Source organism: Corvus cornix, chromosome 18 (assembly GCF_000738735.6).
Source record: "Corvus cornix cornix isolate S_Up_H32 chromosome 18, ASM73873v5, whole genome shotgun sequence".
In the NCBI taxonomy this organism is placed as follows: Eukaryota; Metazoa; Chordata; class Aves; order Passeriformes; family Corvidae; genus Corvus; species Corvus cornix.
Window position 1 is genome coordinate 1,298,638 of NC_046347.1, and position 27,656 is coordinate 1,326,293.

Consider the following 27,656-nt stretch of genomic DNA (forward strand, 5'->3'; position numbering starts at 1 on the left):
GGAAAGGGGCTGAGCCTGGAGCAAAGGAGGCTCAGGGGGGACCTTGTGGCTCTGCACAAGTCCCTGACAGGAGGGGGCAGCCGGGGGGGTCGGGCTCTGCTGGCAGGGACCAGGGACAGGAGGAGAGGGAACGGCCTCAGGCTGGGCCAGGGCAGGCTCAGGGTGGACAGCAGCAGGAATTTCCCCATGGAAAGGGTGCTCAGGGATTGGCAGGGGCTGCCCAGGGAGGTTTGGAGTGCCCATCCCTGGAGGTGTCCAAGGAGGGGCTGGAGGTGGCACTGAGTGCTCTGGGCTGGGGACAAGGTGGGCATCGGGCACAGGTTGGACTTGGTGATCTTGGATGCCTTTTCCAGCCTCAATAATCCTGGGATTCTGTGCCATTAATCCTTTCTGAAGACGCTCTGTCTCTTCCCACTGGCGCCCGTTGCTCAGTCAGGGCACACAAATCCAGAAGGAAGGTGCAGAAGGAATTCTCTGCTCACAGCTGAGGGGACCAGCTGGGTGCTGCAAGCCTGGCTTAGGTGTTGTGTTCAGGCACTGGCAAATCTGAGAGGAGATAAATGGGAATGTTTGGAGGGGAATTGCTGACTGCAGAATCCCTGCCTGTTGTCTGTGGGGAGCTGAGGATTCCAAGAGGATTTTAAGACTTCCTAGTGCATAAATGGAGGCACAGAAGGATGCAAGGACCAGAGCACAGAATCGTGACCAAACGGCCTCGTTGCAGAGTGACAGCACCCAGTGAGGAGCTGTTGGTCCTTGCTGAGGGCTGGGACAAGAGATCAAGGCAAAGAGGCTCAGAAGGAAAGGCAGGATGTTAACTGGACCCAGTTTTTGCTTAGGTGATGTTTGGCCAGGCTGTGTGAGGGGGAAGAGCCATCCCAGGCAGGAGTCCAGCAAAAGGAGATATTCCCAAAGCCAGGCATAAAGGAGAGGACTCCCAGCTCAGCCTCCCTCCCTGGCAGTGCAGGGCACTGGTCCTGCTGCCTCGGGGCAGCCAGCTGGACCGAACCCTCACCAGCCCCTGCCAGAGCTGGGAAGGGAGAATTTGCCCAAAAGAACTTGTTCCTGGCTCAGCTGTGGCCAGCATTAACAGGCAGATCGTGGCAGACAGAAAGCTGATCCCTGACAGATCACGAGCTCATAAAACAGCTTTACAGGCAATGCTTTCTTGTAATGTTTTCCTGTAATGTTTTATGGTCAGCGCAGGGCAATGCTCTGTGGGGTCTGTACCCGGTTACTGAGCTAAACTCCAGATTGTTGTTGGGATTAGGAAATTGTACAAGTGGATGTAAAACCCTAAATCTAAAATCTGATGGACTAAAATCTTATAGATGGGAAAAAGTAAAACTTGTGAAACAAGTATGTAGCCTAGCTTGTTAAATAGAATAAAGCTAGCCAGCCCTGGTGGGGAGTAGAAAATCACCAGTATTTGTTTTCTGGGGAGAAGGGGAGGAAAAAAAATAAAAAAAAAAAGAAGGAAATAGGGACAGCTGGAGGAAAAAGAGGCAGTAATACGGAACAGCAGGATCCAGGCAAGGCACTGCTCACTGGCGCTGCAAATTGGCTCAAGGAGCCCACAGCTGCAGGGTGTCCTTGCAGGGCTGGTGGCTGTGGCCTGGCTGAGGAGCCCAGAGGAGGAGAGGTTAAGCAGCCAGCAGGGATTGTCCTCGCTGCACAGCGGCTGATTGAGCTGTGTTTGTTTCACTTGGAACTTTTGTTTCCAAACTTGTAACTGGAAGGGTGCCCCTAAGTCCTGCTAAATAAACCTTGGCTTCGTTTTTCCATTAGGCTGGGCTGGTGTCAGTGAGCAGGATGATTGTGGGTGACAGTGACAAATGGAGGTGGGCTGAGCCAGAGGCTGCAGAGTCCTGGCAGAGCAGCCGAGGGCAGGCTGGGGAGGAGTCCATCTCCCACCTGCCAGCTGCTGCTGCAGAATCCCAGAATCCCAGAATCCCAGATGGGTTCGGGTTGGGAAGGATCTTACAAACCTCCTGTCCCACCCCCTACCATGGGCAGGGACACCTCCCACTGTCCCAGGCTGCTCCAAGCCCCAATGTCCAGCCTGGCCTTGGGCACTGCCAGGGATCCAGGGGCAGCCACAGCTGCTCTGGGAATTCTATTCCAGGGCCTGCCCACCCTCACAGGGAGGAATTCTTTCCTTATACATCCAATCTAAAACTACCCTCTTTCAGCTTAAGACCATTCCCCCTTGTCCTGTCGCTCCACCCCTTGTAAACAGTCTCTCTCCATCTTTCCTGTAGCTCCCTTCAGGTCCTGGAAGGTCACAACGAGGTCACCCCAAATCTTCTCTTCTCCAGGCTGAGCACCCTCAGCTCTCCCAGCCTGCAAATGTTTTTGAAGGCCTTCTGGCTTTCAAAATGCTTGAAATATTCCTGGCCTTCAAGGGATACTGGAAGGCCTTTTGGAACTGAGATGGTACCCCTGATCTCCCCCAGGAGCAGGAGGCCAGGAGAGCAATGAGAAGACTCCTTTTGTTGGAGGAAAGACTCCAGCCTGGATTTATATTCTGTTGGCCTCTTTGCTCTCAGAATATCCAATTGCCTCCCCAAGGGAATGCGCTGGTCTGGACCCAGCTCCAGAGCTTCCAGGGAAGGGCTGCCCACAGGGAGAGATTTCCCCAGAGTTAAAATCTGCTCTTCACCTGTGCTGGGGACAGGGGGACTTGCAGGTGTGAAGAGCAGCTCATTGCCAGGATCACCACTTGGAATGCAGCAAACAACGCAGGCCAGCGCTCTGATTAGCCTGATCTATCTGGGGAAGGCTTTAATAAGCCGTTTGAGTCAGGATGTTCCAGAGATGGATGCATTCAAAGTGCTGCTTTCAGCAGTGCCTCGCACCCAGAGGCACATTCGGAGCTTGTTCTGAATGTGCACAAATGCAGGAGAGGCCTTTAATCTTTATGGAAATGGCAGAAAACCAGCCAAACCCTGGCACAGCAGCGTGGGGAGCACTTCCACCCCAGCATCACATCGGGAGGGGGTCTCTGAGCTCCCCACGGGCTCAGCAGGGCTCTGGCCCTTTCCTAAAGCCCAGGGATCCAGGTTCCCTGCAGGTTATCAATGCCTTCCCCTAAAGCCCAGGGATCCAGGTTCTCTGCAGGTTATCAATGCCTTCCCCTAAAGCCCAGGGATCCAGGTTCTCTGCAGGTTATCAATGCCTTCCCCTAAAGCCCAGGGATCCAGGTTCCCTGCAGGTTATCAATGCCTTCCCCTAAAGCCCAGGGGATCCAGGTTCTCTGCAGGTTATCAATGCCTTCCCCGCATCCATCCTTCCCCCTTTCCCCTCTCTCCCATGCCCCAGATCAGCTGGGCTCTGCTTCCTTTCTTCCTTCATGGAATTAGCGAGCTTCTCCCCCAGATCCCCAGCAATTATTGGAATTAATTTGCCGAGGATCAGTGCAGGGATGTGTGTGGAGGGCGTTCCAGTCCCCGCTGCTCGCAGTTTGTGTTGTCATTTACAGCTGTTCAGGGGAACACAAAGCAGGTGTAAAACCATCCCCCGGTCGTTTCCCAGCCCCTGCGCTCTGTTGTGAGAAACTACTTAAGGTGCAGGTGGGTGAGGAATTAGGGAAACCATCTGGAAAACACCCAGAGTGCTCCAGGAACGGGGCTTTGCTTTTCTCCACGCTCCTCTTGCCATTCCCTGACATTTGAAAAGAAAGGAGCAGGACCAGCGATGAAACCTTGAGGATTTGTAGGAGCTGAGGCAAGTCAGTGCCACTCCATCTGCTTTTCCTGCCGGCATATCCCACGTCATGGAAGGCCCCAGTGCCTTCCCTCCCAGGAAAATCCCCAAAGGGTTAATGATGCATTTTCTGAGCCACTCGAAAATGTCAGAGTTGCTGTCTCAGAACATTCCGAGGGAAGAGTTACTCGGTGTCCTGGCACCTGGAATATCATTGCCAAGGGGAGGATCAGTCCAGAGTGGCGAGAGCTGGGTGCTGCTGGGGTGGGGGAGCTGAGAGGACACCAGCTGCTCTGTTCTGTGGGGTGGAGGATTTAGGATCCTCACTAAGGACACCAGCTGCTCTGTTCTGTGGGGTGGAGGATTTAGGATCCTCACTAAGGACACCAGCTGCTCTGTTCTGTGGGGTGGAGGATTTAGGATCCTCACTAAGGACACCAGCTGCTCTGTTCTGTGGGGTGGAGGATTTAGGATCCTCACTTCCACCCTGGATGCACAGAGATGCTCCTCCTGCATCTCCACAAGGCTCCTTCAGTCCTGTGTGCTCAGCCAGAGCTTGGAAAGCAGCTTCCAACGGGCGCTGGGAAGCAAAGCCTGTGTCCCAAACAGCTTTAGAACCCAGAAACACGGGAGAAGGGAGGGGTTGGAAAGCCAGGAGAAGGAGCTAGAGTGCAAACAGCTTAATTGCCCTCGTCCAAATGGATCTGTTAAACTGCTGAATATTTCTTTGCTTATCTTTTCTGCTTTGGACGTCCAACCCCCCTCTTCCATGGCTGCCAGAGGCTGGGGGATGTTCAGTTGTGAGAGGTTTGGCTGCCCAGGAGCACTGCCCCTGGTCCCAGAGCCTCCTCCTTCCCCCAGCCACACCGGGGCCTCACTGGCTGCTGCCTCTGGATGTTGGTTTGTTCTGCTCTCCTGAGCCTTTTACTGAGCTGGAAAGCAGAATAAACCAGTATTTTAGGGTAGTCTGTGTGAAAGAACCTCTGGGAAAACCCTGCCCCACTAACAAGACACAGGAGACAACAAAATATCCCTAGTGCAAATTTATTTGCCAGCAAACTTGGTGGGGACTGAAAAGCAGCAACTTCTGCAGTCGTTCCTTGTGTCTCACGCCCAAACATCTCCCGTGGCTGATGTCAGGGGTTTGTGTGTTACAGCAGCTAACGAGTGACACAGCTGAAAAAAAGATTCAAAAAATAAATCAGGAAGTCTGGCTTTTGTGGGGAAACAAAGGAGGAGGAGGAAGAGGAGGAGGAGGAGGAGGAGGAGGAGGGTGTGAGTGTGCACACTCAGGGAGGGTAATGACACTCGCAGGATCCACGCAGCCACGACTCAGCAGCAGCATCCAGAGCCCCGGGATAAGGAGCAGGTGCCTGCTCCAAGTGTTTTTGTGGAATGTCGCATTCCTTGGGCAGAGTGCAGGCCCGGAGCCACGGGGCCAGTGGGTGCTTCTCAGCCGGGCGGTGCCTGCAAACTGGGGGTTACTATGGCAACAGCTTTTTAAAAATTTTTATTTTTTAAGCCGGACTAATGGAAGTTGGGAGCAAGAGGGAGGGCTGAGCTGACAGATTTACTTTGAAACAAAACCTCCCCGTGGGACTCGGCCTGCTGAGAGCTCCACACCGAACTCGGGGATAACGTGGGAGTGCGCTGGAGCAGGATTGCCTGGCATGGTGCTCCGGTGGAGAAGAGGCATCGAGGTGGAAAAAGTCAGGGAACCCTATGCAGGATGTACCCAACACGTTGGAGGGACTGAGGGGCTCTGGGGATGCTCTGAGTGATGCCCAAAATGCTCCAGAGCAGCTCCCAGGCCCTCCTGCACTCGGCTGGGAGCACCAGGCCTGATTCCCAGAGCCAGGGATTGGCACCAACGCATCCCAGAACGGTTTGGATGGGAAGGGACCTTAAAGCCCATCCAGTGCCCCCCCATGCCATGGGCAGGGACACCTCCCACTGTCCCAGGCTGCTCCCAGCCCCAGTGTCCAGCCTGGCCTTGGGCACTGCCAGGGATCCAGGGGCAGCCCCAGCTGCTCTGGGCACCCTGTGCCAGGGCCTGCCCACCCTCCCAGGGAGAATTTCATCCTGGTATCCAATCTAAATCTCTCCTCTTTTAGTTTAAAACCATTTCCCCTTGTCCTACCACTGTCTGCCTGGTATTTGTAACAGCTGCTGGGTTTAAGAGCAAATCCTGGGGCTGATGGGATAATGTGATCCTGGGAAGTGGGATGGATGGATGGATGGATGGATGGATGGATGGATGCAGGAGTCACAGGAACACTGACAAGGAGCAGTGGGATGGAGTCAGGGAGGATGGAGACTCCGTGTGTGTAGGAGGTCCAGCCTGATCCATCTGGCTGCTTTCCCAGTTCCTGGATCTGTACAGTGGGGTTGGGAATGGCAGAGCAGTGCTGTTCTCAAAACACACAGAAGCAGAAATGGGAACAGTTTTGGACCATAACACCTAAAAGGGGAAGGTCAGGTCCTGTCCTGTCCTGCCACACTTCCCAAGCTCCAGCTTCCCAGGAGCTTGAGTCAGACCAATGTCCCTTCTGCTGATGGAACTGAGGGCTCCATCCCCTCCGTCTGCCATGGCCACTCCTCTCTCCTCGCTGGAGCTCTCCCATTCCTCCATCAGCTGCTTTAGCTCGTTCACCAGGAGGTGAAATGATGACATGTAGGAGTGCAATCAGGAGCAAGGCTGAGAGGGGTGGCCCTGCTCAGATTGGTACCCCAGAGCTGAGTCCCTCTGACCTGAGTAGGGCTTTTAGAGGTTGCCTGTGAGAAAGTCCACAGGGAGCCCCTGTTTAGATGCTCTGGGAATTTGGTGTCCAGGTGGGAGACTGAGTCTCAGCATCTTCAAGGCTCCAGGATCTGTGAGATGTGGCCTGAGGCTCAGGCCAGCAGGTTTGGGATTTTCCAGGACACAGATTGGACACCGTGGGGGCAATTTACAGTCAAACCCTTCTGCCTGAAGTTCAGATACTTTAGTTAAAGCTGCTCAGATTTTCCTCAGGGAACAAACCCAAGCAAGCCCACGTTCTAAGCAGCTGTTCTGTCCCGTGCCATCCTTCTGTGGATGGGTAAAATCATTTCTGTAGCAGCTCTGACTCTCCCTGTTTGCCTCTCTGGGTCTCGCCAGATCAATTATTGTTTGTTACCTCCATTAGATCTTCAGAGGAGAGGCAGAAACACAATCTTTTTCTTCCATTAATCAGAGCAGTTTACAGAAAACATCAATTTAAAATGTTAAGGCCAATTTGCACCCGGTATTGACAACACTTAAATTGGCCTCCAGAAAGTTGCTTTTGACACTGTGAAGAATGAAATCTTTATAAGCACATTGTGCGTGTTGAGCCTCTCCTGCTTCCTGATTGCTGATCCTATCACACTCCACGGAAGTGTAAACAGAGGTGAGGAGCTGGAAGCAAAGCTCCATTAAGAGCGTGCCAGAATCAGTAAACTTCCCTTCCCCTCTTGTTGGACCCCTGCCCAGATATTGCAACTCAATCTATGCCCTGCTTCCATCACCATCAGCTTCCTCTAGTTCCCAGCTGGGTTTTTTTTGACTTTAAACTGCACAAAAATGTACTGGAATAAAGGTTCTCTGCTTTAGCCTTGGTGCTGTTGCCTGGATCAGTGAACTGAGAGCTGCCCACTGGCCACAGCCCCCACGCGAGCAGTGGCCATGGGCTCTGCATGGCTCCAAGTGACCAGCTCAGCTTCCAGAGGGTGCAGGTGATGCTGGAGGAGTGACCTGGTTAAATTCCAGCGAGCCAGTCCTTGGGTGTGTGACGAGTGCCTCACCTGAGCTCCGGCGTGGAGCTCTCACAGGCCTTGCACAGGGGAAGTGGGAGTGATTACCAGCAGGAGACAGCGCTGAAGCCTCTGAAAACATGACTGAGGAGGTTCTGGTTTAGCATCCACATCCCAAAGGGCTCAGCCAGTGCCTCTCCCTGCCTTGTCTCAGGCTCTGCTCAGGCAGAGCAAAGAGCTGAGGCTGAATCTTTGCCTTCCCCTTCCTTCCAGCAATTTCCCTACCTGAGGCAGCTTCTCCACAGCCCACATCTCCAGGGCATTCCCTTTCTGGGACATGCCAAGGGTGTTTTCTGGTGGCTTTCAGGAGGTTTTTCTCAAGGCTGACACACAGCAGGAAGGTTTGGCTCATGCTGAAGACAATTTCACTGTTGTCTGCAAACAACTCCTATCCTTGATGCAGGCCCTGCTGCTCCTGGCCCTCCAGCCACTTTGGGAATGGAGTGGCTCTTGCCTCACTTCCCCTTCCCTGAAGCTTTATTACCCTCAGACCATCTGATTTGTTCTGGGCACCTGAAAGACTCCCCCGGGGTTATTTATGTGAGCAGCCCTAGGAGGGAACGATGCCCTCCTCCAGAGAAGGACACATCCAACTGCTCGTGCTGTTTGATTTGAAATATTTGCGGAGGAAGGGAAAGGGAGTACATCTGTCACAATCTCACTTACAATCAGGGAAGTTAATGGAAAGATTCCTTCTGACTCTCCTGGGCCTTGGACAAGGCTCTGTGCTGCAACATTAGCAAATAATGAAGTTCACATCTCACCAAATCCTCCTCAGGAAAATAATTCTAAAATATGTGGCTGGCCTTTTGCAGCTCTCTCCCCAAATCTGTCCCTGGTTTGTCAGCTGTGCCAACACCTCTATCTCTGCTGTGAAATCACTTCTGTGGATAAGAGCTGCTCTCTAAAAGAACCCCCCCACAGATGTTCCACCACTGCCAGTCCTGAGCGCTGCCCCAGGGCTCAGAGTGGCCCCTCCAAAAAGCACCGAGATAAATATGAAATCTCCAGTGCGTGGCTTTCTACCCAAAATCTGCCAGCTGCAGGAATGCACAGAACCACAGAATCTCCTGAGCTGGACCCACAGGACCACCCAGTGCAGCTCCTGGCCCTGCCCAGACACCCCAACAACCCCACCCTGGGCATCCCTGGCAGCGCTGTCCCAACGCTCCTGGAGCTCTGGCAGCCTCGGGGCCGTGCCCATTCCCTGGGGAGCCTGGGCAGTGCCCAGCACCCTCTGGGGAAGAACCTTTTCCAAAATCCAACCCAACCCTCCGCTGGCCCAGCTCCAGCCATTCCCTGGGTGCTGTCCCTGTCCCAGGGAGCAGAGCTCGGAGCTGCCCCTCAGGAGGAGCTGCCTGCCCTCACTGCATCCCACCCTGGCAGACCCAGCAGCACAGAGTCAGTGGTGTCCTCTTTGTCTGAGGCTGCTCTCTGCGTGTTTCTCCTCCTTGGTGACCATCTGAGAGGTACAGGAGTGACCCCAGAGGACTCCAGGTGTGACATGGCTGGAGGAGCTTTCCTGTCACACCTGCACTGCTGTCCTTTGCTCTGTGTCCTCGGTCCCTGTGCTGGGGCAGAGGGCAGCACCAGGAGATGGAAGGATGGCTCCACTCAGCTCTCCACTTGCCTGACAGGATTCTGAGTGGATTCATCCATCAAAGGATTCAGGCCAAAGCATCAGTGTGGCATCTGAGCAGCGCTGAATGTTCTCTGCTGGAACGGAGAGCTGCAGTGGGGGTTGGACAGGTTGAGCTGCTGTGGAACGTTCTGGAATGCAGCAGGCTGTCACTCCACATCTGTGAGGTCACCCTGTCCCTCAGGAGGCTGTCAGTGACCCAGGACAGTGCCAGCAGCCCTGAGGAGCAGCCCCAGCACTCCTGACCTGGCACACAACCCGTGGGCTTTGCCCAGGACAGCTGGCAGGGGCTGGATCTGCATCGGGATCATTCCCAGGTCCAGGCAGCAAGGTCTGGAGTGGCACAGAAGCAGAGCAGCTCTGTGCCCATGGCTGGGGAGGGCAGGCAGGACAAGGGATGGGCAGCAGTGCCAGTGCCCAGTGTGGCTGATGTGGAGGAGTGAGAACGGAGAAAAGCAGCAGGAGGCTCCTTTCCAGCTCAGCAGTTCCATAGCCAGAAGAACAAAGGTTCTGGTTCCGTCTCTGCAGGAGAACCCAAAGATCTTGAGATGTTTGGTCCTCCCATGCTTGGCCTTGAACTCAATGTGAATCACAGAATCATTAAGGTTGGAAAAGACCTCCAAGATCCTCAATCCAGCCTCCCTCGAGGAGCTGCTTTCCTGCCCGTGGTGCTCAGCGAGGCTCTGGCAGTTTGGGGAGTGCTGAGCTCTTCCCACAAGAACAAATTCCGCTCCTTGAGCCCCTGGTCTCACCTCTGGGCTGTGATGCTGCTCTCACACCTCCTCGAGTGTCCAGGCTCATCCCTCAGGAGCTGACAGGTCCTGGTCACTCCATGGGGATTCACCCTGCTGGCACAGACACGCTCCCAGCCTTGAGTTCAGTCGCAGGTGACACCTGTGAACATGGTTGAACATAATTGTCAGGATGATACTTGGTGGAGATGATGAAATATTTACCTTGGAGCAGCTGTCAGGCCATTAATGTTTCACTGGCTGCTGCCAGCCCGCTCCTGATTTACGCTCCTGAATTGTTTATGAGGTTTAATTGCACTGCCCTCCTTCAATCAGGGGCACTTGCAATTAGCAGCAACTCCTCTGCCCTGCTCCTGAGGACACCCTGGCCACTGACCAGGTGGTGGCACAGCCCTGACCCTCCACCAGCCCTCCCAGATGCCTCCATCCCACCCCCTCAGCGTGGCCTGGGGGCTCCAGTGCCACCCTGCTGTGTTACAGGCTCAGGGCACGGTGGCACTGCTGTGGTGCTGTGGCCAAGCTCACACCTTGGGGACGCTGCATCCAGTCTGGGGACAGCAACAGCGTTCGGAGGGTGACTCCTCTCATCTTGGCACCCCTGTGGGTGCCTTGCTGAGGGGTGCTGGCTCGGCTCAGCGTGGGCAGAGGCACAGGACAAAGCCCAGATGTTGCGTTTGGAGGATGTGAATCCTCCCCAGGACAAGGCTGAGCTTGGAATAGAGCTCAGGTCCCAAGGAGTGTTCTGTGCTTTGCAGCAAAGCTTTAAAGACCAGGCCTAACCTCAGTTTGGGCTGGAATCTGTTTCCTTCTCTCCCAGCAGGAAGCATGTGCCATGCAATGTCTGGCTTCCATAGGTTTGGGGAGGTTTTTTGCTTTTGCTCTTGATTTTCTGTTGGTGAATTTTGCCAATTCCTAAAGAAATAGATGTAAAACCAACAAAATTCCTTTCTACTATCAGAGTTGCAGAGGATCAAATCTGGAATTGCCTGGAGATTTTTGGACAAAGCTGAGCTCTCCCTGCCAGATGTGCTTTGGAATCTCCTCTGTTGAGATTCATCCAGAGAATCACCTCAAGATGAAAGGAGATTTTTCAACAGAAAAAGTGTTGTGTTTTTCCTGAGCAATCTGATGTCTTGATCTAGAGGAGGGAAAATTTTTTTAGGCAGAGTTTGCTAGAAAATGATGGCAAAGTGAGAATGTGAGGGTGCTCAGGGAAGACAAAACCCTGATTTTTTTCTCTTTGCACTGTTAATCCCTGTAGAGGGGGAGGACAGGAGATTCCTGTGCAGGGTAGGGGCTGTGTCTGATCACCTCCCTAAAACTGAAGAACCAGTGAAGTTTTGTACAAAATCTTATCAGTGAAATGGTAAAAAGTAACCTGGACTAGACAATGTCCAGTGAAGAGGTTTGAAATCAGAGCTGAGTTGCCCTGAGCTCAGCCCAGCCATTCCACTGGTGAGTGAGGGTGGCAATGCCCACCTTCAGGAAGGCTCTGGAGATGGTGCTGGGGCTGTGGAAGATGAGCTGGGGCTGCAGGTGCACCCTGAGGGACTGCAGTGAAATGAAGTGGGGGAGGCAGGATGGCTTTGGGAAGGGTGGCCCGTGGTGAGCCTGGCTCATGTGGGCATGGCAGTGATGCCATCAAGGCAGAGCCTTTTTCTTTGGGAATTGCCAGGGAAGTCTTTCATCAGCAGGGCTGGAGAACAGCTAAGAGGAAAGGCCTGCTCAAGAGTTGGTAACATATTCCATGACAGCAGGCAGTGGATGAGGACAGAGTTGGGTTTCACAGTGGATGGACAATCAGAGTCCTGCAGGACCTGCTCTGGGTTGTGGCTGCTCAGTGAATTCCTGAAGGATCCCCTGGAGAGGCACAGGGAGGTGCCAGAGGTTGTGTGTGATGTGCAATTATCCCAAATTCTCCAACCTGAGGCTGGCAGCAGGGACTGAAGTGGGTGAGGGTCAGAGACAGGGAGGCCAGCGAGCTGTGCCTTGGACAGCTGAGCTCCCAGCTGGGGTTTGGGGGCTCAGCAGCACCTGCTTCATCGTGGTATTTAGTTGGTTAAATGTGAAATCTTGGAGCAAACCTTTTCTGTGCTTGCAATGCTTTGGACTGAGTCTCTGACAGTTCCCACCCTCCCAAGAATCCAGGACAGATTCTATCATCCAGGTTTCCTCTAAAACCTCTGGGTGCTGATGGCCAGAGCCATCCAGAGTCTGAACACATCCCTGTGAAAGCAACGTGCTCCTGGAAGGATGACTTGGAACACTCAGAACCAGGGCAGAGAAGTCCTGGGAGATGCTTGCAGCTCCCCAGAGCACAGAGCACCCAAAAGAGCAGCTTGGCTGAATCCCTGCACTGCCAAGAGGCCCTGGAGCTCAGCCCTGGCCCCTGCAGGCCGCCAGCTCTGCAGATGCTCAGGGAGGCAGCTCCTGCTCCTAAGGCACACTGCTCTCCTTGACCTATTTGCTCATTACCTCCACAAATGTGATTTTGATTAAGGAATTTTCCTAAGTAATTACTCCGGCATTATCAATCCAGCCAAACAGAAAATAGTCCAAAAAGCAAGGTGGCCTGTGGCTGCCCTGAGGGCTCTCTGCTGGCTGCCAGGGAGGGGAGCAAAACCAGCCCTGGAGGGCAGCTGGACACAGCTTTGTCCAGTGAGGGCCAGTCCGAGGGGCAGCTGGGCACAGCTTCGTCCTGCCCACGGTGGTCGTGTCCCAGCTCTGTGTGTGGTTTGTGCTGCTCTTCACAGTTTGGGAGAGGTTCTCCCAGAGCTGCAGGGGTTAAACCACTCTCACTTCCCGTGGGTGTTCAAATTGAAAGACTGCTGAGCTCTTGTTTGGAGCAGCAGGAGAGAAGGAATTCCAGCCCTGGCACAGGGTGCCCAGAGCAGCTGTGGCTGCCCCTGGATCCCTGGCAGTGCCCAAGGCCAGGCTGGACACTGGGGCTTGGAGCAGCCTGGGACAGTGGGAGGTGTCCCTGCCATGGCAGGGGTGGCACTGGATGGGCTTTGGAGTCCCTTCCAACCCAAACCATTCCATGATTCTGGGACTCTGTGATTTTATGAGTTCATTATTCTATGATTCCATGTTTCTGTGGTTCCCTGATTCCGTAATTCTATCACTCTATGATTCTACGATTCCATGATTCCATGATCCTATGATTCCATATTTCTGTGATTCTACCATTCCATGATTCCATGATTCAATGATTCTATAATTCCATGTTTCTGTGATTCCATGGTTCCATGATTCTACGATTCTATGACTCAGGCAAATCAAATTGTCCCACAGCAAAAACGCCAGCAGAAGGGGCCAAGGCTGAGCTCACTTTCGCTCCAGAGAGGCACAAAAATAATGGTGTCACCTTAAAGAGGAAAGCAACTGGCTGAGCTCCTCCCTGTGAGAGTAACTCCCTCGTAAACAAAGCCAGCACTCACTCTCTGCAGGCGTCTGCCTCAGCCCTCAGCAGCTCTGGGGGAGAGCTGCCAAACACAGAGGGACTCATTCCAAGGCTTCGGCAGGGAAAATATAAATATCCCTCTGGTTAATTCTGGGTGCCATCATCCATCAGTGGCTGCCTGGTGCAATTTAGCTCCTCGCCACCTCCTGACAGCACGGGCAGGAAAGCATTCCCATGGTAATGGCAGGCAGGGCCTGGGGCATTTTCCAGGTGAAGGAAAAGGTGGTGGGACCGTGTGGGGGACAGGAGTTACCTGGAGCTGTCACTGCTGGGCTGGCTGGGTGTGAGCAGAGGTGCAAACAGGGACAGGAGGAGCTGCAGGGCATGGCCAGCTCTGGCCAGCATGGCCTGAGTGCTGGGACAGGCGTCCAGGAAAGGGTCATGGAATCCTGGAATGGTTGGCTTGGAATGGAACTTAAAGATTGTCCAGTTCCAGCTCCCCTGCCAGCACCCCGTGGGTTCACTGGGAATGTGCACTTCTAGCTGGCTGCTGAGTTGGGCACATGGGCAGGGACAGGATCAGGGACAAGGTCAAGGACAAGGCCATGGACAGCTGCTGCTCAGGACAAAGGGGGTGGGAAGATGCAAAAAGACAACCAGGAGGATTCCCAGAAGGTCCCCAAAAGCCCCTACAGGTGTCACAGCAGAACGAGTGGACAAGATCCCAAAAGATTCGGAGTGTCTGAGCGGGATGTCCCCTCTCAAAATGATTTAAGAAAGGATCTGGACACTTCAGCACTTTACAAACTTCAGCAGGCACCATCTCCATCTTCAGGCACAGGAAGTACCTCTGGGAGCTTTTCCCTGCCTTTCCTGACGTCAGCAGGATTTGCCCCTTAAATCCTGGCTTTTCTTTCCTAATTGCGGCTCCCTTTGAGATGGGAGGTTTTGAAGTTGTTCTTCCCAAATCCTTTGCTTCCAGAGGAAAGCAGAAACCATAAATGACTCCGTTTGAGGGTGTGAAAGAGAACAACTTGCATGCTTGGACTGTGAATTCCATACACCCATTTATTTACTCTCAATTATAAACAGAGCACTTCATAAATATTTATAAGGAGGCTCCCAAGGCCCAGCTGAGAAAATCAGGATTATCACCATTTCCCAGCTCTCAGACTGAAGCACAGGCAGACACTCCACTTGTCCTACAAAACCAAGCAGGTTTTGAGATTGGAGACCACAGAATCCCAGGATGGCTGGGGTTGGAAGGACCCCTGGAGATCCTCTGCTCCCACCCCTCTGCTCCAGCAGGGTCACCTGGAGCACAGGGTCACATCCAGGTGGGTTTGATCATCCCCAGGGAAGGAGCCCGGGGCAGCCTCTCTGGGCAGCTGTCCCGGGGCTCTGGCACCCCCACAGAGGAGAAGTTTCTCCTCCTGCTCACACAGAGCCTCCTGGGTGTCACTCTGTGCCCGGTGTCCCTGTCCTGTCCCTGGGCACTGCTGGGATCCGGCCGGCCCGGCCGCTCGGCCCCGGCCCTGAGGCGTTGGGACACAGGGATGAGGTGCCCTCTGGGCTGTCTCTTCTCCAGGGGAGCAGCCCCAGCTCCCTCAGCCCTTCCTCAGTCCCTCATCATCCTCGTGGCCCTCACGGGACCCTCTGCAGTGGTTCCCTGTCCCGGCTGAGCTGGGCAGCCCAGGGCTGGGCACAGCTCCAGGAGCAGGGCAGAGGGGCAGGATCACTCCCTGACCTGCTGGCACTGCTCTTCCTCCTGCCCCCAGATCCCACTGGCCCCTGGGACCCCAGGACACTCTGCAGGCTCAGGGACAGCTCGGTGTCCCTGGGACCCCAGGACACTCTGCAGGCTCAGGGACAGCTCGGTGTCCCCCAGGACCCCAGGACACTCTGCTGGCTCAGGGACAGCTCGGTGTCCCTGGGACCCCAGGACACTCTGCTGGCTCAGTTTACAGGAGGCTCTGGGCTGGATGGCAGAACTGCTTTTGTACCACTCTTCCAGGAGTTAAACCATGCCCTGGAAGAATCCCAGCTTCTTGCCTTCCCTCACGTCTAGCAGCTTGGGTAGCTCTGCTCTCCCACTGAGAGCTGGGATGTGTGGTCCCAGACTCTGGATCAAGCTAATCCTGGCAGGGATCGGGAGCAATTCCCCCCGAGTTCTCATGGGGGATGCTCCCCTTGCAGCCTGGTCTCCATTATGGAGCACTCAGCTCCCAAGGGGATTGAAGAGCATCCAAATCCAGAGCTGCTGCACAGGGCCGGGGCTGATATGCAGACCTGATTTCCCTGGCATGGTATCTGAGGCAGATCTGGACAGCTTTAGTCATTCACAGCGGACCCTTACAAAGGCGTTCTGATATCAGGGAATGTTCATCTCCAACCTCAAATCCCTGCTGGGACAATCACTCCTCCATATTCTCCCTCCACCTGAGAAAAGCAGGTTCTGCCTCCCTTCTGCTGGTACCCTTGAAGCCTCTGAGGTGTGATCAGCTCTCCCTTTGCCCTTAATCACTTTCCTTAGCCTATATAATTAAATTCCATCAGGTATTGCAGCTAATTTTTGAGGAGCTCCCAAAGAACAAAAAACAGCTCGGTCGCAGGCGAACAGAACAAATTAATTAGGAGGGGAATATTAGGCCCTCTCTAAATGAGATCAGCAAAGCTCCAGCAGAAGCAGCACAGCCTGACTGGCTCTGCTGCTCCTCAGCCCCTGAGCAGCTGCTCAGTTCCAGGGGTACAAAGTGTTCGGGGACACAGCACGGGGAGGGGATGGGGCTTGGAGCAGCCCCTGCTGGAGCCACTCCCGGGATTCATCTCAAAGCAGGACGCAGGCAACTGCTGCTGTTGAGTGTCTCATTAACAGCAGAGGTTGGGCCACCAGATTCCTTCAGCGGGCTCTGGGAATGCTCCCTGTCCTATCCCTGACCCCAATAAAAGTGGGTGTTACTTGAGTGTTGGACACTCCAGGGATCCAGGGGCAGCCACAGCTGCTCTGGGCACCCTGTGCCAGGGCCTGCCCACCCTCACAGGCAGGAATTCTGCCCATATATCCACTCTAATCCTGTCCTCCTTCAGCTTAAGGCCATTCCCCTTGTCCTGTCAGTGCCCCTGCGAAAAATCCCTGTCCACCCTTCCTGGAAGCCCCTTTGGGGGGCTCATGGCAGGAATCTCTGGGTGTTGGTGCAGCTGCAGCTCTGCCAAACCCTCACTTCTCCCTGCTGAGCTGAGGAGCTTTCCACACCCGGCTGCTCTGGGAAACCCTGGGCTGGGGATGTGTCCAGGTGGCCCCTCTGGCTGGGAATGTGTCCAGTCACTTTGTCTCCCTCACCAGTTCTTGTTTCCATCTCCTCAATAAGTTATATTCTGCTGTATTTTTCAAAGGAAAGTTTCCCCCCATCTTAACCAGAAAAAGAAGTGCAAGTATTAACAACCGACTCTCATTTTTTATTGGCAAACCTGTGTTTCTCCATCCTCTGCCCTTCCTGCTCCTCCTGGGGGGATCAGTCCCTTCAGAAGGTGCCTGAGACACTCACACACAGTTATTTCCTCTCCTTTTATCCCTGCTTTTCCAGAGATTTCCTGAGCTCCTGTGCTTTCAGAGTGAACTGAGGCAGCAGCAGCTCCATCCCCTTTTCCTCACTTATCCAGAAGGAAAATTCAGTCATCATCATCCTTTTTCCCCTGAAAGTCATCCCACAACGTGCAGGCTGCAGTTAACGTGCACATGGACCACGTATCCCTAAAACTTTGGTTTGTTGAGGCGTCATTTCATGAGCCAGGTGCGTTTGAGGAATGTAGCTGAGGTTTTGGAGCTTCTTTCTTCAGGAAGATGAATGTGAATGCAGAAATTTTCAACACTTCTGAAATTAATATCTTCATCTTGAATTACAAGCGCTGCTTTAAAGGCAGTTAAGGATGCTGGGATAAAGCAGCTTCCCTGAGTTATCTCAGGAGATGTTATTACTCAGAAATTAAGGGCTGCAGTTGCACAAATTGCCAACACCAGACTCACAGGTTTGATCCTGGCATCTCCTTCTCCTCTGGAGGCTTCTCCTTTTCAGTTGAATTTTCCACCAACATCCCCATCTCCTTTGCACAGTGGCTTTCTGCAGGGGGCAGGTTCCTGATGGAATTCCAGCTGTCCCAGAGCAGTGACTCCTTCCTGCTGCTTCCCCTCGCTAAATCCAATCCCAGAGTGCTGGGGAAGCACCGGGCACTTCCCTCGGTGCCTTTTCCATGGACGGAATTCCTGCTGTTCCCAGAAGGCCGTACATAAAATGCAGTGAAAGCACAAACAAATCAAGGCTGTAAAAGATCCCTACAGAACCACGGAATTTCCTGAGCTGGAAGGGACCCACAAAGATCATCCAGTCCAACTCCTGGCCCTGCACAGACACCCCAACAATCCCAGCCTGTGCATCCCTGGGAGCTTTTGGGTGACTCTGGCAGCTCTAGAGGGTCTGACGGAGAGCAGGATTGGAGCAGATGTAAGGAAAATATTCCTCCCTGGGAGGGTGGGCAGGCCCTGGCACAGGGTGCCCAGAGCAGCTGGGGCTGCCCCTGGATCCCTGGCAGTGCCCAAGGCCAGGCTGGACATTGGGGCTTGGAGCAGCCTGGGACAGTGGGAGGTGTCCCTGCCATGGCAGGGGTGGCACTGGATGAGCTTTAAGGTCCCTTCCAACCCAAACCATCCTGGAATTCTGTAAAGGGCAACATCCACAGGGCCCCTTCCTCTGCTGTGCTGCAGAGCAAAGGGGCGGCTTTAGGGGCTTTAGGGGCTTTAAAGTTTGCTCCTCGAGGAGCATCAGAGCTCCAAGCCATGCGTGTGTCCCTGGGGAGGAGGAGCAGCCCATGGGAGCGGGGCTGTTCCAGTCCTTCATGGGTTTTGTGCTGCTTGTGGAGAGCTGGAGAGGGGCTGTGTTTTATTTTCTCATCCATTTAATCCCCTCCTTTTGAAAGTGCTTTTATCTGAGCAGAGCATGAGCTCATCACGGCATTTCTGTCATCCCACGTTGCTGCCGAGACCCTCGAGCGCTGCACTCCTGGGTTTTGCTTTCACAGAGTCATTTTTTAAAGTTAACAGAACCTCAGAGTGCTGTTTCCCGAAGCCTCTTCCGGCCTGTTCCAGCTCGCAGGGGGGTTCAAAGTCAAGGACAGCTGCTGTAGTTAACAGAGTAAACAATCAATGAAGGAGATGTTCCCTGGGTCACTGGAGCCAGCACAGCTTTGAGCTTCATCTTCTCCAGCTTTTCCAGTGCCAGGCAGATCCAGGAGTCCGAGCTCAGTGCTCTGGGTCTGGCTCTGCTGTGCTGTAAGTGGGCAGGTTTTTGGCAGGGCTGCCCATTTGGACTGCTCCAAACCCTGTGCCAGGGAGCTGTTTCCCGTTCTTGTCTTGGGAAGTCTTCCAGGATGCGTCATTTTCCACAGAGCTCAGCTCCTGGCCGATGATTTGACTTGAAAGTTGCAGGATGGGGTTGTGAACGGGGAGCTTTTACCGGGTCTGGTTGCAGGGAAGGGTGGAAGAAGTGACACAAATGCCCCCTCAAGGCTGATAATGCAGAAGCCACACGGGAATGACTCAAAAGGCAAAGCAAAGATCTCTCCATTTTCCAGCTGGAACGGTCCCCCTGTTCTGTTTTGAACCCCAATTCCCTCTTGGCTCGGGAGTGACCCTGGCCTGAGTTGTTCCCATGTTTTCAGTGTCCTTGGGGACAGAGCTCTGCCCCTGTGCTCCCGCAGGAACATCCCAAACCCCAGATGAGGCAGGGCAGGATGTTACAAAGGCCTGGCAGGAGGGAAAGGGACAGAAAGGAAGAACTTCTTCAGAAAGAGGGTGAAATTCTGGGTGGATTGTCACATTTACTGCTCTCCACAGCCCCTGGAGGGGAGGCTGCAGCCAGGGGGACTCCGCTCCCCCAGCGCAACAGGACAAGGGGAAAAGGCATCAAGCTGTGCCAGGGGAGGTTAAGATTGGACAACAGGGACAATTTCTCCATGGAAAGGGTTGTAAAGCCCCAGGACAGGCTGCCCCAGGGGTTCAAAAACACAGATGTGGCACTTGAGGCCATGGTTTAAGTGGTTGGGCTTGGTGATCTCAGAGGTCTTTTCCAGCCTTAATATTCCTGTGATTCTGTGATTCCTGGGACAGGGAACTTGGCTCTCCTTAGCCCACCCAGTGTGATTTAAGCTACAGAATATCTGTAGGACATGGAAAAATCTGATTTTCCCTGCACTGATTTGGAATACATCCCATTCATGTCTGCCTGTGCAACGCCGACAGCTCACCCCAAGTGCCACTGAACTCCTTCCAGTTGCTTTTTTGTGCACATTTTTGTGTCCTGGACAGGCAGCAGTGCCAGAAGGATGGTGTTAAACAGGAAAAACTCACTGGTGGAGCCCTCACTGAGCTGTTTCTGACACGTGTGAGAGGTGCCAGCTGGCTCCTGCTTTTTGGGTTGTTTGGAGAAGGAAAATGGGGATGTCTGAGGTCTCAGTGGCATCCCTGGGATGTCCCTCATCACTGTAATCTCTGTTAAACTGCACCCCAAGAGAAGTCCCCCCAGGTGCCTGACCTGGCTGCAAACATTTCCACCATGTCTGACACCCCCAAATTCCTGAGGTTTCCCCCAAACTGGGATGGGTGGGGTTTCTCTGGCTGCCTTGGGCACCTCTGGGGGCAGGAATTCATGTTTTGGCTCCGGAGCTGAGCCTGCCTTGCATTCCAAGACCCCCCCAATAAGGGTGGCAGGACAGGGGTGGTGCAGAGCACTCTGCAAACATCTCCCTCCCTTGGTTTTCCGTGTAAAACAGCTCCAAAAGGATCACTCCAACTCTGTTATGTGGGAAACAGCCCCAAAAGAATCACTCCAGCAGAAATGAGCAGGAGCAGGAAGGCTGTGGATCCTCCATCCACCCCCCAAAGATGAAAGGGTTTTTTCTTTTCCTGCAGAGCTCTGTGTGACAGTAATGTCTGTGCTGAGGAGCTGGATGTGAGGGCTCCTCTCTGGGTGCAGGGCTCTTTTCCCCAGGGCAATTTGTGTCGAGGCTGAGGTCAGAGCTCTGTGTCTCTTGCAAAAGTCTGTCCACGCCGGTCCCTGTCTGCCCTTCTCGGGGTGATGTAATCTGTGCTCAGTAATAACATTTCCAAGAGGTGGATAACAGCATTTTAGTTCAGCTCTAATAATTCTGTTAAAGCAGAGCCGGGGTTGTAATTGCAGTTTGTGGCCGGGGCTGTTCCATATGTGTGTTCTGTAGGATGCCATTGTAACGAAATGTTCCCTTGGAGCTCTGTGCCCTGGAGAATTTGCCTCTATTGTGTGGCAGGCAGAGCTCTCTGCTCTCTGCTTGGCCGTGCAGCCAGAGGAGAGGGGGGAAAGAAGTGAAATTCTGCCTTGTTTCAGTCTCTGCTGGCAATTTGGAGCTGTGGAAGTGCCAATCTTCCTTTGCTGGGGTGCTGCAGCTCTGCCCCAGCCCCAGAGCCTGGGAGCGAGTGCTGAGTGCAGGGGCTCAGAGGCACTGGAGCACATGGAGCCGAGCCTGAGCCAGAACAGGGAGCAAAAGAGCAGGAAAAGCCTCTTCCAGAAGGTCAAACACAGCGCTCTGAAGAAGCACTTTAAATCTGATCCTGCCCAGGAGAAACAGAGATACAAAATCAGCGTGGACCGGGAGTGAGTGACGTGTGTGCCAGGGGTCAGGCAGGGGTGGCTGCTTTGCTTTGGGAGCTGTTGGTGTTGTGGGACCCTGGCAGGAGCAGTTCTGGGCCGGGGGTTTCATTCCCAGACCCCCAAAATGTGCAGGCAGGGACCCCTGGGCAAACGAGGACACGAGGGGGGGCCAGGGCTGCTGCACTGCCCGGCTGGGAGTGGCAGGAGGGGACAGTGCTGGGGATGAGCTGAGAGAGCAGCCCTGGGAGAAGGATTTGGGGGTGCTGTGGGTGAGAACTGGGACCCAGAAATTCCCTGTGCCCCAGGGTGGGCAGCAGGGAGGGCAGGGGGGATTGTGCCCCTGTGCTCAGGTGAGACCCCACCTGCAGAGCTGCCCCAGCCCCAGGGCCCAGCACAGGGAGGAGCTGGAGCTGCTGGAGAGAGCCCAGAGGAGGCTCCAGGATGAGCAGAGGGATGGAGCAGCTCTGCTGGGAGGAAAGGCTGCGAGAGCTGGGGGTGTTCACCTGGAGAGGAGAAGCTCTGGGGTGACCTCAGTGTGACCTTGCAGGGCCTGAAGGAGCTCCAGGAAAGATGGGGAGAGAGGATTTCCAAGGGCTGGAGGGAGGGACAGGACACAGGGAATGGCTTCCCACTGGCAGAGGGCAGGGCTGGGTGGGAGATTGGGCAGGAATTGTTCCCTGTGAGGGTGCCAGGCCCTGGCACAGGGTGCCCAGAGCAGCTGGGGCTGCCCCTGGATCCCTGGCAGTGCCCAAGGCCAGGCTGGACATTGGGGCTGGGAGCAGCCTGGGACAGTGGGAGGTGTCCCTGCCATGGCAGGGGTGGCACTGGATGGGCTTTAATGTCCCTTCCCAAACTATGTTGTGATTCAGTGAAAAATCCCTGAAATCTGAAAGGAAAATCACTCAATTCACGCCAGTTTTTCAAGGAATTCTGCATTTTTTAGCTCTCTCTCCGTAGGGGAGAGGGCAACACCGGAGGTTTAGCCTGGTCAGGGTGAGCATCTGGGATGAGTTGCAGGAGCTCCTTCCCAGCCCATGGCACAGGCAGCTCCATCAGCTCGTGGCTGAACCCCCTCTGGCATCACTGATCCCACTCCAGCAGCTCCGGAAGGACTCCCAGCACCTCGGGGAGAGCACAGCTGGAGGCAGAAAGGAGAAAAAGAGCCCCAGTGGAGATGGAAATGGGGAATTTCCTGATCTGGCATGGCCCAGTCTGTGCTCCCATTGCTCTGCTGGGCACCTGCATTTGGGATTGCTCCAAGGGATCCTTCACTTCCAGTGGGAAACACCCAGCTCAGGATGGGATTATGGCAAATGAGTTCAATAACAACACCTGGATTTGGTGCCCCAGCATCCCCCAAGGCACTTCTGAAAGGAAAAACCATATCCCAGAATTTTGCAAAGCTGAGAGAAATGCTCACAAGTGAGCAGGAATATAAAAAAACCCCAAAAAGCAAACGTAGCATCCTGTAATACATCCGTGGAAAGGGAAAAGCCATGCTACTTGAAGTCTACAAATTCGAGTTTCTCCTGGGAAAATGTAGCTCCTGTTCAAATGCTAATGGCTCGTTCTCACAGGGATGCTTTAATTGCACTACAATGTTCCATAAGCAGGGGCAGAGCAAGGTTCAGAGAGCAAATGGCTGATGAACAATCCTCAATCTGCCAGTAAATGTTTGCTTTTTTTATAAACTTCCCCTCCTTGATCTCTGTCTTAAGCAGATTCTCCGAAGGGACCTGTAAAGGGCAGCTGATTTCAGCTGGAGGTAGCAGCGATGTTCGTGGGGTTCTTTTATCCTGGTTTAAAGCAGGGAATTTATGGCACTGCTCGAGTGGCAGTGGCCAGAGTGGCTGGGCCTGAGTGCACAGAAATTCCTGGGCTGGGAACAAAAATCAGCTCATTGGAAAGCAATGATGCAGCATAGTTTAGAAGAGTGATAGAGGAAAGGAAATCCAGTTGGGCATTTCAGCCACGGAGCATCTCTGGAGGCTCCTCAGGACCAGCACAAACATCTCAAGGAGCACAAATAATTCCAGGCACCCAGAATCCAGAAGCCAGAGTTTGCAAGAGGGAGGCGGGAAGAAAAGAGAAAGCCTGTGATGTTCCCCATGGAAGTAGAAAATCTTTCTTTATTCTGGACGCTCTCCTCAGGGGATTTCTGGGGGACGCCTCAGCAGTTGGAGGTTTTTGCCACCGCCTCTCATTGCCACAGCTGTGAGAAGAAAATTGGGAGCTGCCACCACTCCCAGAGCTGTGGAAACACTTTGTGTGTGTTTGGTGACATTTCCAGGGAGCGCTTGGCTGACCTTGACCAGAAAAAACCCCGTGTGGGAAGGGAGTGGGGAGGGTTTTCTATTAGATGGGAATAAACATTTGTCACAAGTGTCAGCGTCTCCCGCCTGCCCTGGGAGCTCCTCCGAGGCTCTCCAGCACCATCCCTGGCATGGCAGAGCCCGTGCCAGCCTCTCCTGGCCTGGCACCTGCTGGACACGGGGCTGGAGCCTGCTCAGACCCACTGGGGCACAACAAGGGGGGCAGAGCTGAGCCCCCACCTGCAGAGCTGCCCCAGCCCCAGGGCCCAGCACAGGGAGGAGCTGGAGCTGCTGGAGAGAGCCCAGAGGAGGCTCCAGGATGAGCAGAGGGATGGAGCAGCTCTGCTGGGAGGAAAGGCTGCGAGAGCTGGGGGTGTTCACCTGGAGAGGAGAAGCTCTGGGGTGACCTCAGTGTGGCCTTGCAGGGCCTGAAGGAGCTCCAGGAAAGATGGGGAGAGAGGATTTCCAAGGGCTGGAGGGAGGGACAGGACCCAGGGAATGGCTTCCCACTGGCAGAGGGCAGGGCTGGGTGGGAGACTGGGCAGGAATTGTTCCCTGTGAGGGTGCCAGGCCCTGGCACAGGGTGCCCAGAGCAGCTGTGGCTGCCCCTGGATCCCTGGCAGTGCCCAAGGCCAGGCTGGACATTGGGGCTGGGAGCAGCCTGGGACAGTGGGAGGTGTCCCTGCCCATGGCATGGGGTGGCACTGGATGGGCTTAAAGGTCCCTCCCATCCCAACCATTCAGCGATTCCATGACATTTGGGGATCTTGGGGGGTAGGTGGGTGCTTCCCCTCAGGTTATTATAAACCAGACCCCACTGCTGGGCACTGGGGGACAGTGACCGGCTGGAAAGGAAAGAGGGAGACCTCTCGAGTCTCTCTTAATTCACAGGATGCTGCCAGAGAGCCTGAAATTGGGTGAGAACAAACAGCTTTTGGGGTCAGTCTTGGAAAAGCGGAGAAGGGCTGTGGTGCCAGTGTGAGCCAGGCAGGACAGGCTGTTCCCACCTGGATCCTGGATGCCCTCCTGGTGCTGCCCACAGCTGCCTGACCCGGCTCTGCTCCAGCCCAGGACCATGAGCTACCACAGCTCGTGCAGGAAACGGGGCAGAAGTGGAATTTCTGAGCTGCATTCGTGGCCCCCGAGGCGCCTCCCTTCCCTCCCCCTGCACCTATCTTATCTCTGCCTCTTCCTGAAATAATAGGAGCAGAAAAATTAACAACATGAAAAAGGGAGGAGATGATAAAGAGTATCTGAAAAATTATCTGTGTCCTCATTTCAGAGCTTTGCATGGTAACAGGGAGGCAGGAGGGTTTTTTTCTTTATTAATGTATTAAAATATTAAAAAGCTGGGTGTCTCTTGAACCTACTCTCTTGTCAGGGACTGAGAAAGCTCCGAGGAAGTCTTTTGAGGAGATATTTGCACTTGAGGAACTATGCAGGGATGCCATGCATGGGGCAGAGCAAACGAAAGCTCGAATCCAAGTTTGCTGCGCTGCTGTTCATGGGGCCGTGGGCCCAGCGTGGACAGGGGTGACACTGGCACCTTTTGGGACAAAACCTGTGCCACCAGGATGCTCTCAGGGGTCTGGCTGGAATCTCTTCTGATTTCCTTTATCTCCTCAATCTGGAAGGTCTGAGGGAGACCAGGCCCTTGGGAGAGCAAACGTGGATCTGAGCCAGGGATGAGCCAATTTCCTGAAGATTGGGCTGCTTCATTTGGCACTTGGGTGCTTCCCCTCGCAGATCCTGTTCGTTCCTTGGCAATTTCCAAAACGTGCAGTTGTTCTTCTCCACAGATCTTTGCCAATGAAGAATTAAGGCTTCGGTGTTGCCATAGGTGGTGTTTTCTGTGCCACCCTCGGGGTGCCATTAATTATGCAACGTGTATGAGGGTGACAGCAGGGCTGTATGGCACATGTATAAATGTATAAGTATATAGATATAAAAATATATAGATATAAAAATATATCAATGTATTAAAAATATATTAATATATCTCTATATAAATATATCTCCATATAAATATATAAATATATCTCTATAGAAATATATAACTATATAAATATATATTCATATATAAAATATTTTAATATATATCTATATAAATATATAAAAATATAAATATATCTCTATATAAATATATATCTATATAAATATATAAATATATAGACCTATAAATATATAGATATATAAATATATAAAAATATATAAAATATATTAATATATATCTATATAAACATATCTCTATATCTCTATATAAATATATAAATATATAAATATATATCTATATAAATATATAGATATATATAAATAAATATCTATACAAAATACATATCTATGTAAATATATAAACATAGAAATATACATATAAATATAAATATATAAATATATAAATATATAAATATAAAAATATAAAAATATATAAATATATTAATATATAAATATATAAATATAAAAATATATAGATATATGTATATCCACACAGACAGACTGACTGAAGGTGTTTTTGTTTCCTTTTCCCTGGCAGGTCACTATGGAAAGGATATTTATCGCAGTGGAGGGCCAGATCTCCATAATTTCATCTCCTCCGGGTTTGTCACGTTAGGAAGAGGACACACGAAGGGTACAGTGGAAACCATTTTTTGCTAAATGAAAAGATTGTTTTAAATCCAAAGCTCTGGGCCGGCAGCTGGGCTCTGGGTGCCCTGAGCTGGCACTGGGCTCAGCCCAGGAGATGCTGCTGGGGGTCAGTGCTGGGGCAGGACCTGCGGGGTCCTGGCAGGGAGCTGGGGCAGGGCACGGGGGATGCCGGGCTCCATCCAGGCTTTGCGGTGGGACTGCTCCTCCAGCTTTGTGTTTTCCTGGGTGCGGGGGTGCTCCCAAAGGGGAGGGCAGGAATGTCCAGCTGGCCCAGGGCAGGCAGTGACCACGTCCAGACTGTGGGTCTGGAGCTCTTTCCTTTGACTTCTGGGCTTTTCTTTTCTTTCTTTCTTTATTTATTTTTGATGGGGGGGGGGGGGTATGATGAACATTTTATAAAATTATTTCTTTTTAGGTCCTAAAGCCTATATTTTCTGTGTTCCTATAATCTGTGATATAATGTACAAACAGGAAAACACAAAAATATCCATATGCTGCTCTGTGTATGCTCTGTGTACATGTACTGTATACAAATATCTGTGGAGAGACAGCTGTAGCTCTTTAACACAAGTACCCAAATACCCAAGGGGCTCTGGTGACACCAAAGCTGTGTCCTGGTGACACCAGAAGCCCGGGCACTGTTCACTGATGACGCTGTTGCCTGTTTGGTGAGTTTTTCTAGTGTACGGTGAGACGTGTTTGGAGTGTCCTCCCGTCCCCCCCGCCCTGCCCGAGTGCCACCCGGTGCCCTGGCTGTGACACTGGGGGTGCATGTGCCATTCCTGTTCCCTTTTGTGTCCCCCGAGACTGCTGTACCCCCTCTAGACACAATGTATGGAGATTCCTCTATAGACAATGTACTGTATGTGGAGCTGTGTCCTCGTGCTCGCCTGGTTGAACGCTCCTGTGTTGTTTCTGTGGATGACCATGACTCACAAATGATTAAAAGACCTTGACTTTTTTTTTTTCCTGCATTTCCTGCACTTTTTCCAGTTCTCCACGAGTGTCATCCAAAGCAGTGTTGGTCCTGTAGAACTGTCAGACAAGAAACAAATATATGTATATTGTCTGTGTATGTCTGTGTGTGCTTAAATAAAGTTTACTGAGGCTGAGGCAGCACCCGTGGGACTTGTAATCCAATACCCTGCAATCCCAGATCTGTAATCCAATACCCTGCAATCCCAGATCTGTAATCCAGTACCCTGCAATCCCAGATCTGTAATCCAGTACCCTGAAATCCCAGATCTGTAATCCAGTGCCCTGCAATCCCAGATTTATAATCCAGTACCCTGAAATCCCAGATCTGTAATCCAGTACCCTGCAATCCCAGATTTGTAATCCAGTACCCTGCAATTCCAGATCTGTAATCCAATACCCTGCAATCCCAGATCTGTAATCCAGTACCCTGCAATTCCAGATTTATAATCCAGTACCCTGAAATCCCAGAACTGTAATCCAATACCCTGCAATCCCAGATTTGTAATCCAGTACCCTGCAATTCCAGTCCAGCTCTGCACCGAGGGAAGGGAAGCAGGGGAACCCCAGGTGGGCTGGGAGCTGCAATGGTTCAAGGAAGGACCTGTGGGTGGCATTTCACACAAGGTGTCCCCATCCCAAAGTTTTACAGTCATGTCCTGCCACGTCAGCAGTGTATTTAGGGTCAGGGAGCAAACGTACCCCAGGAGCGATGGTCTGTGGAGTGGGGTGTCCTGA

The 27,656-nt window shown here is 52.9% G+C and overlaps 1 protein-coding gene across 1 annotated transcript in view; it reads left to right on the forward strand.

Moving 5' to 3' along the window:
* SHISA6 (shisa family member 6) overlaps nt 1-27,656 on the forward strand; it is a 182,913-nt gene that overhangs the window by 12,967 nt on the left and 142,290 nt on the right. Inside the window, 1 exon segment of the mRNA XM_039562578.1 lies at nt 25,831-25,926. Within this exon segment, the coding sequence (XP_039418512.1) occupies nt 25,831-25,926 (96 nt within the window).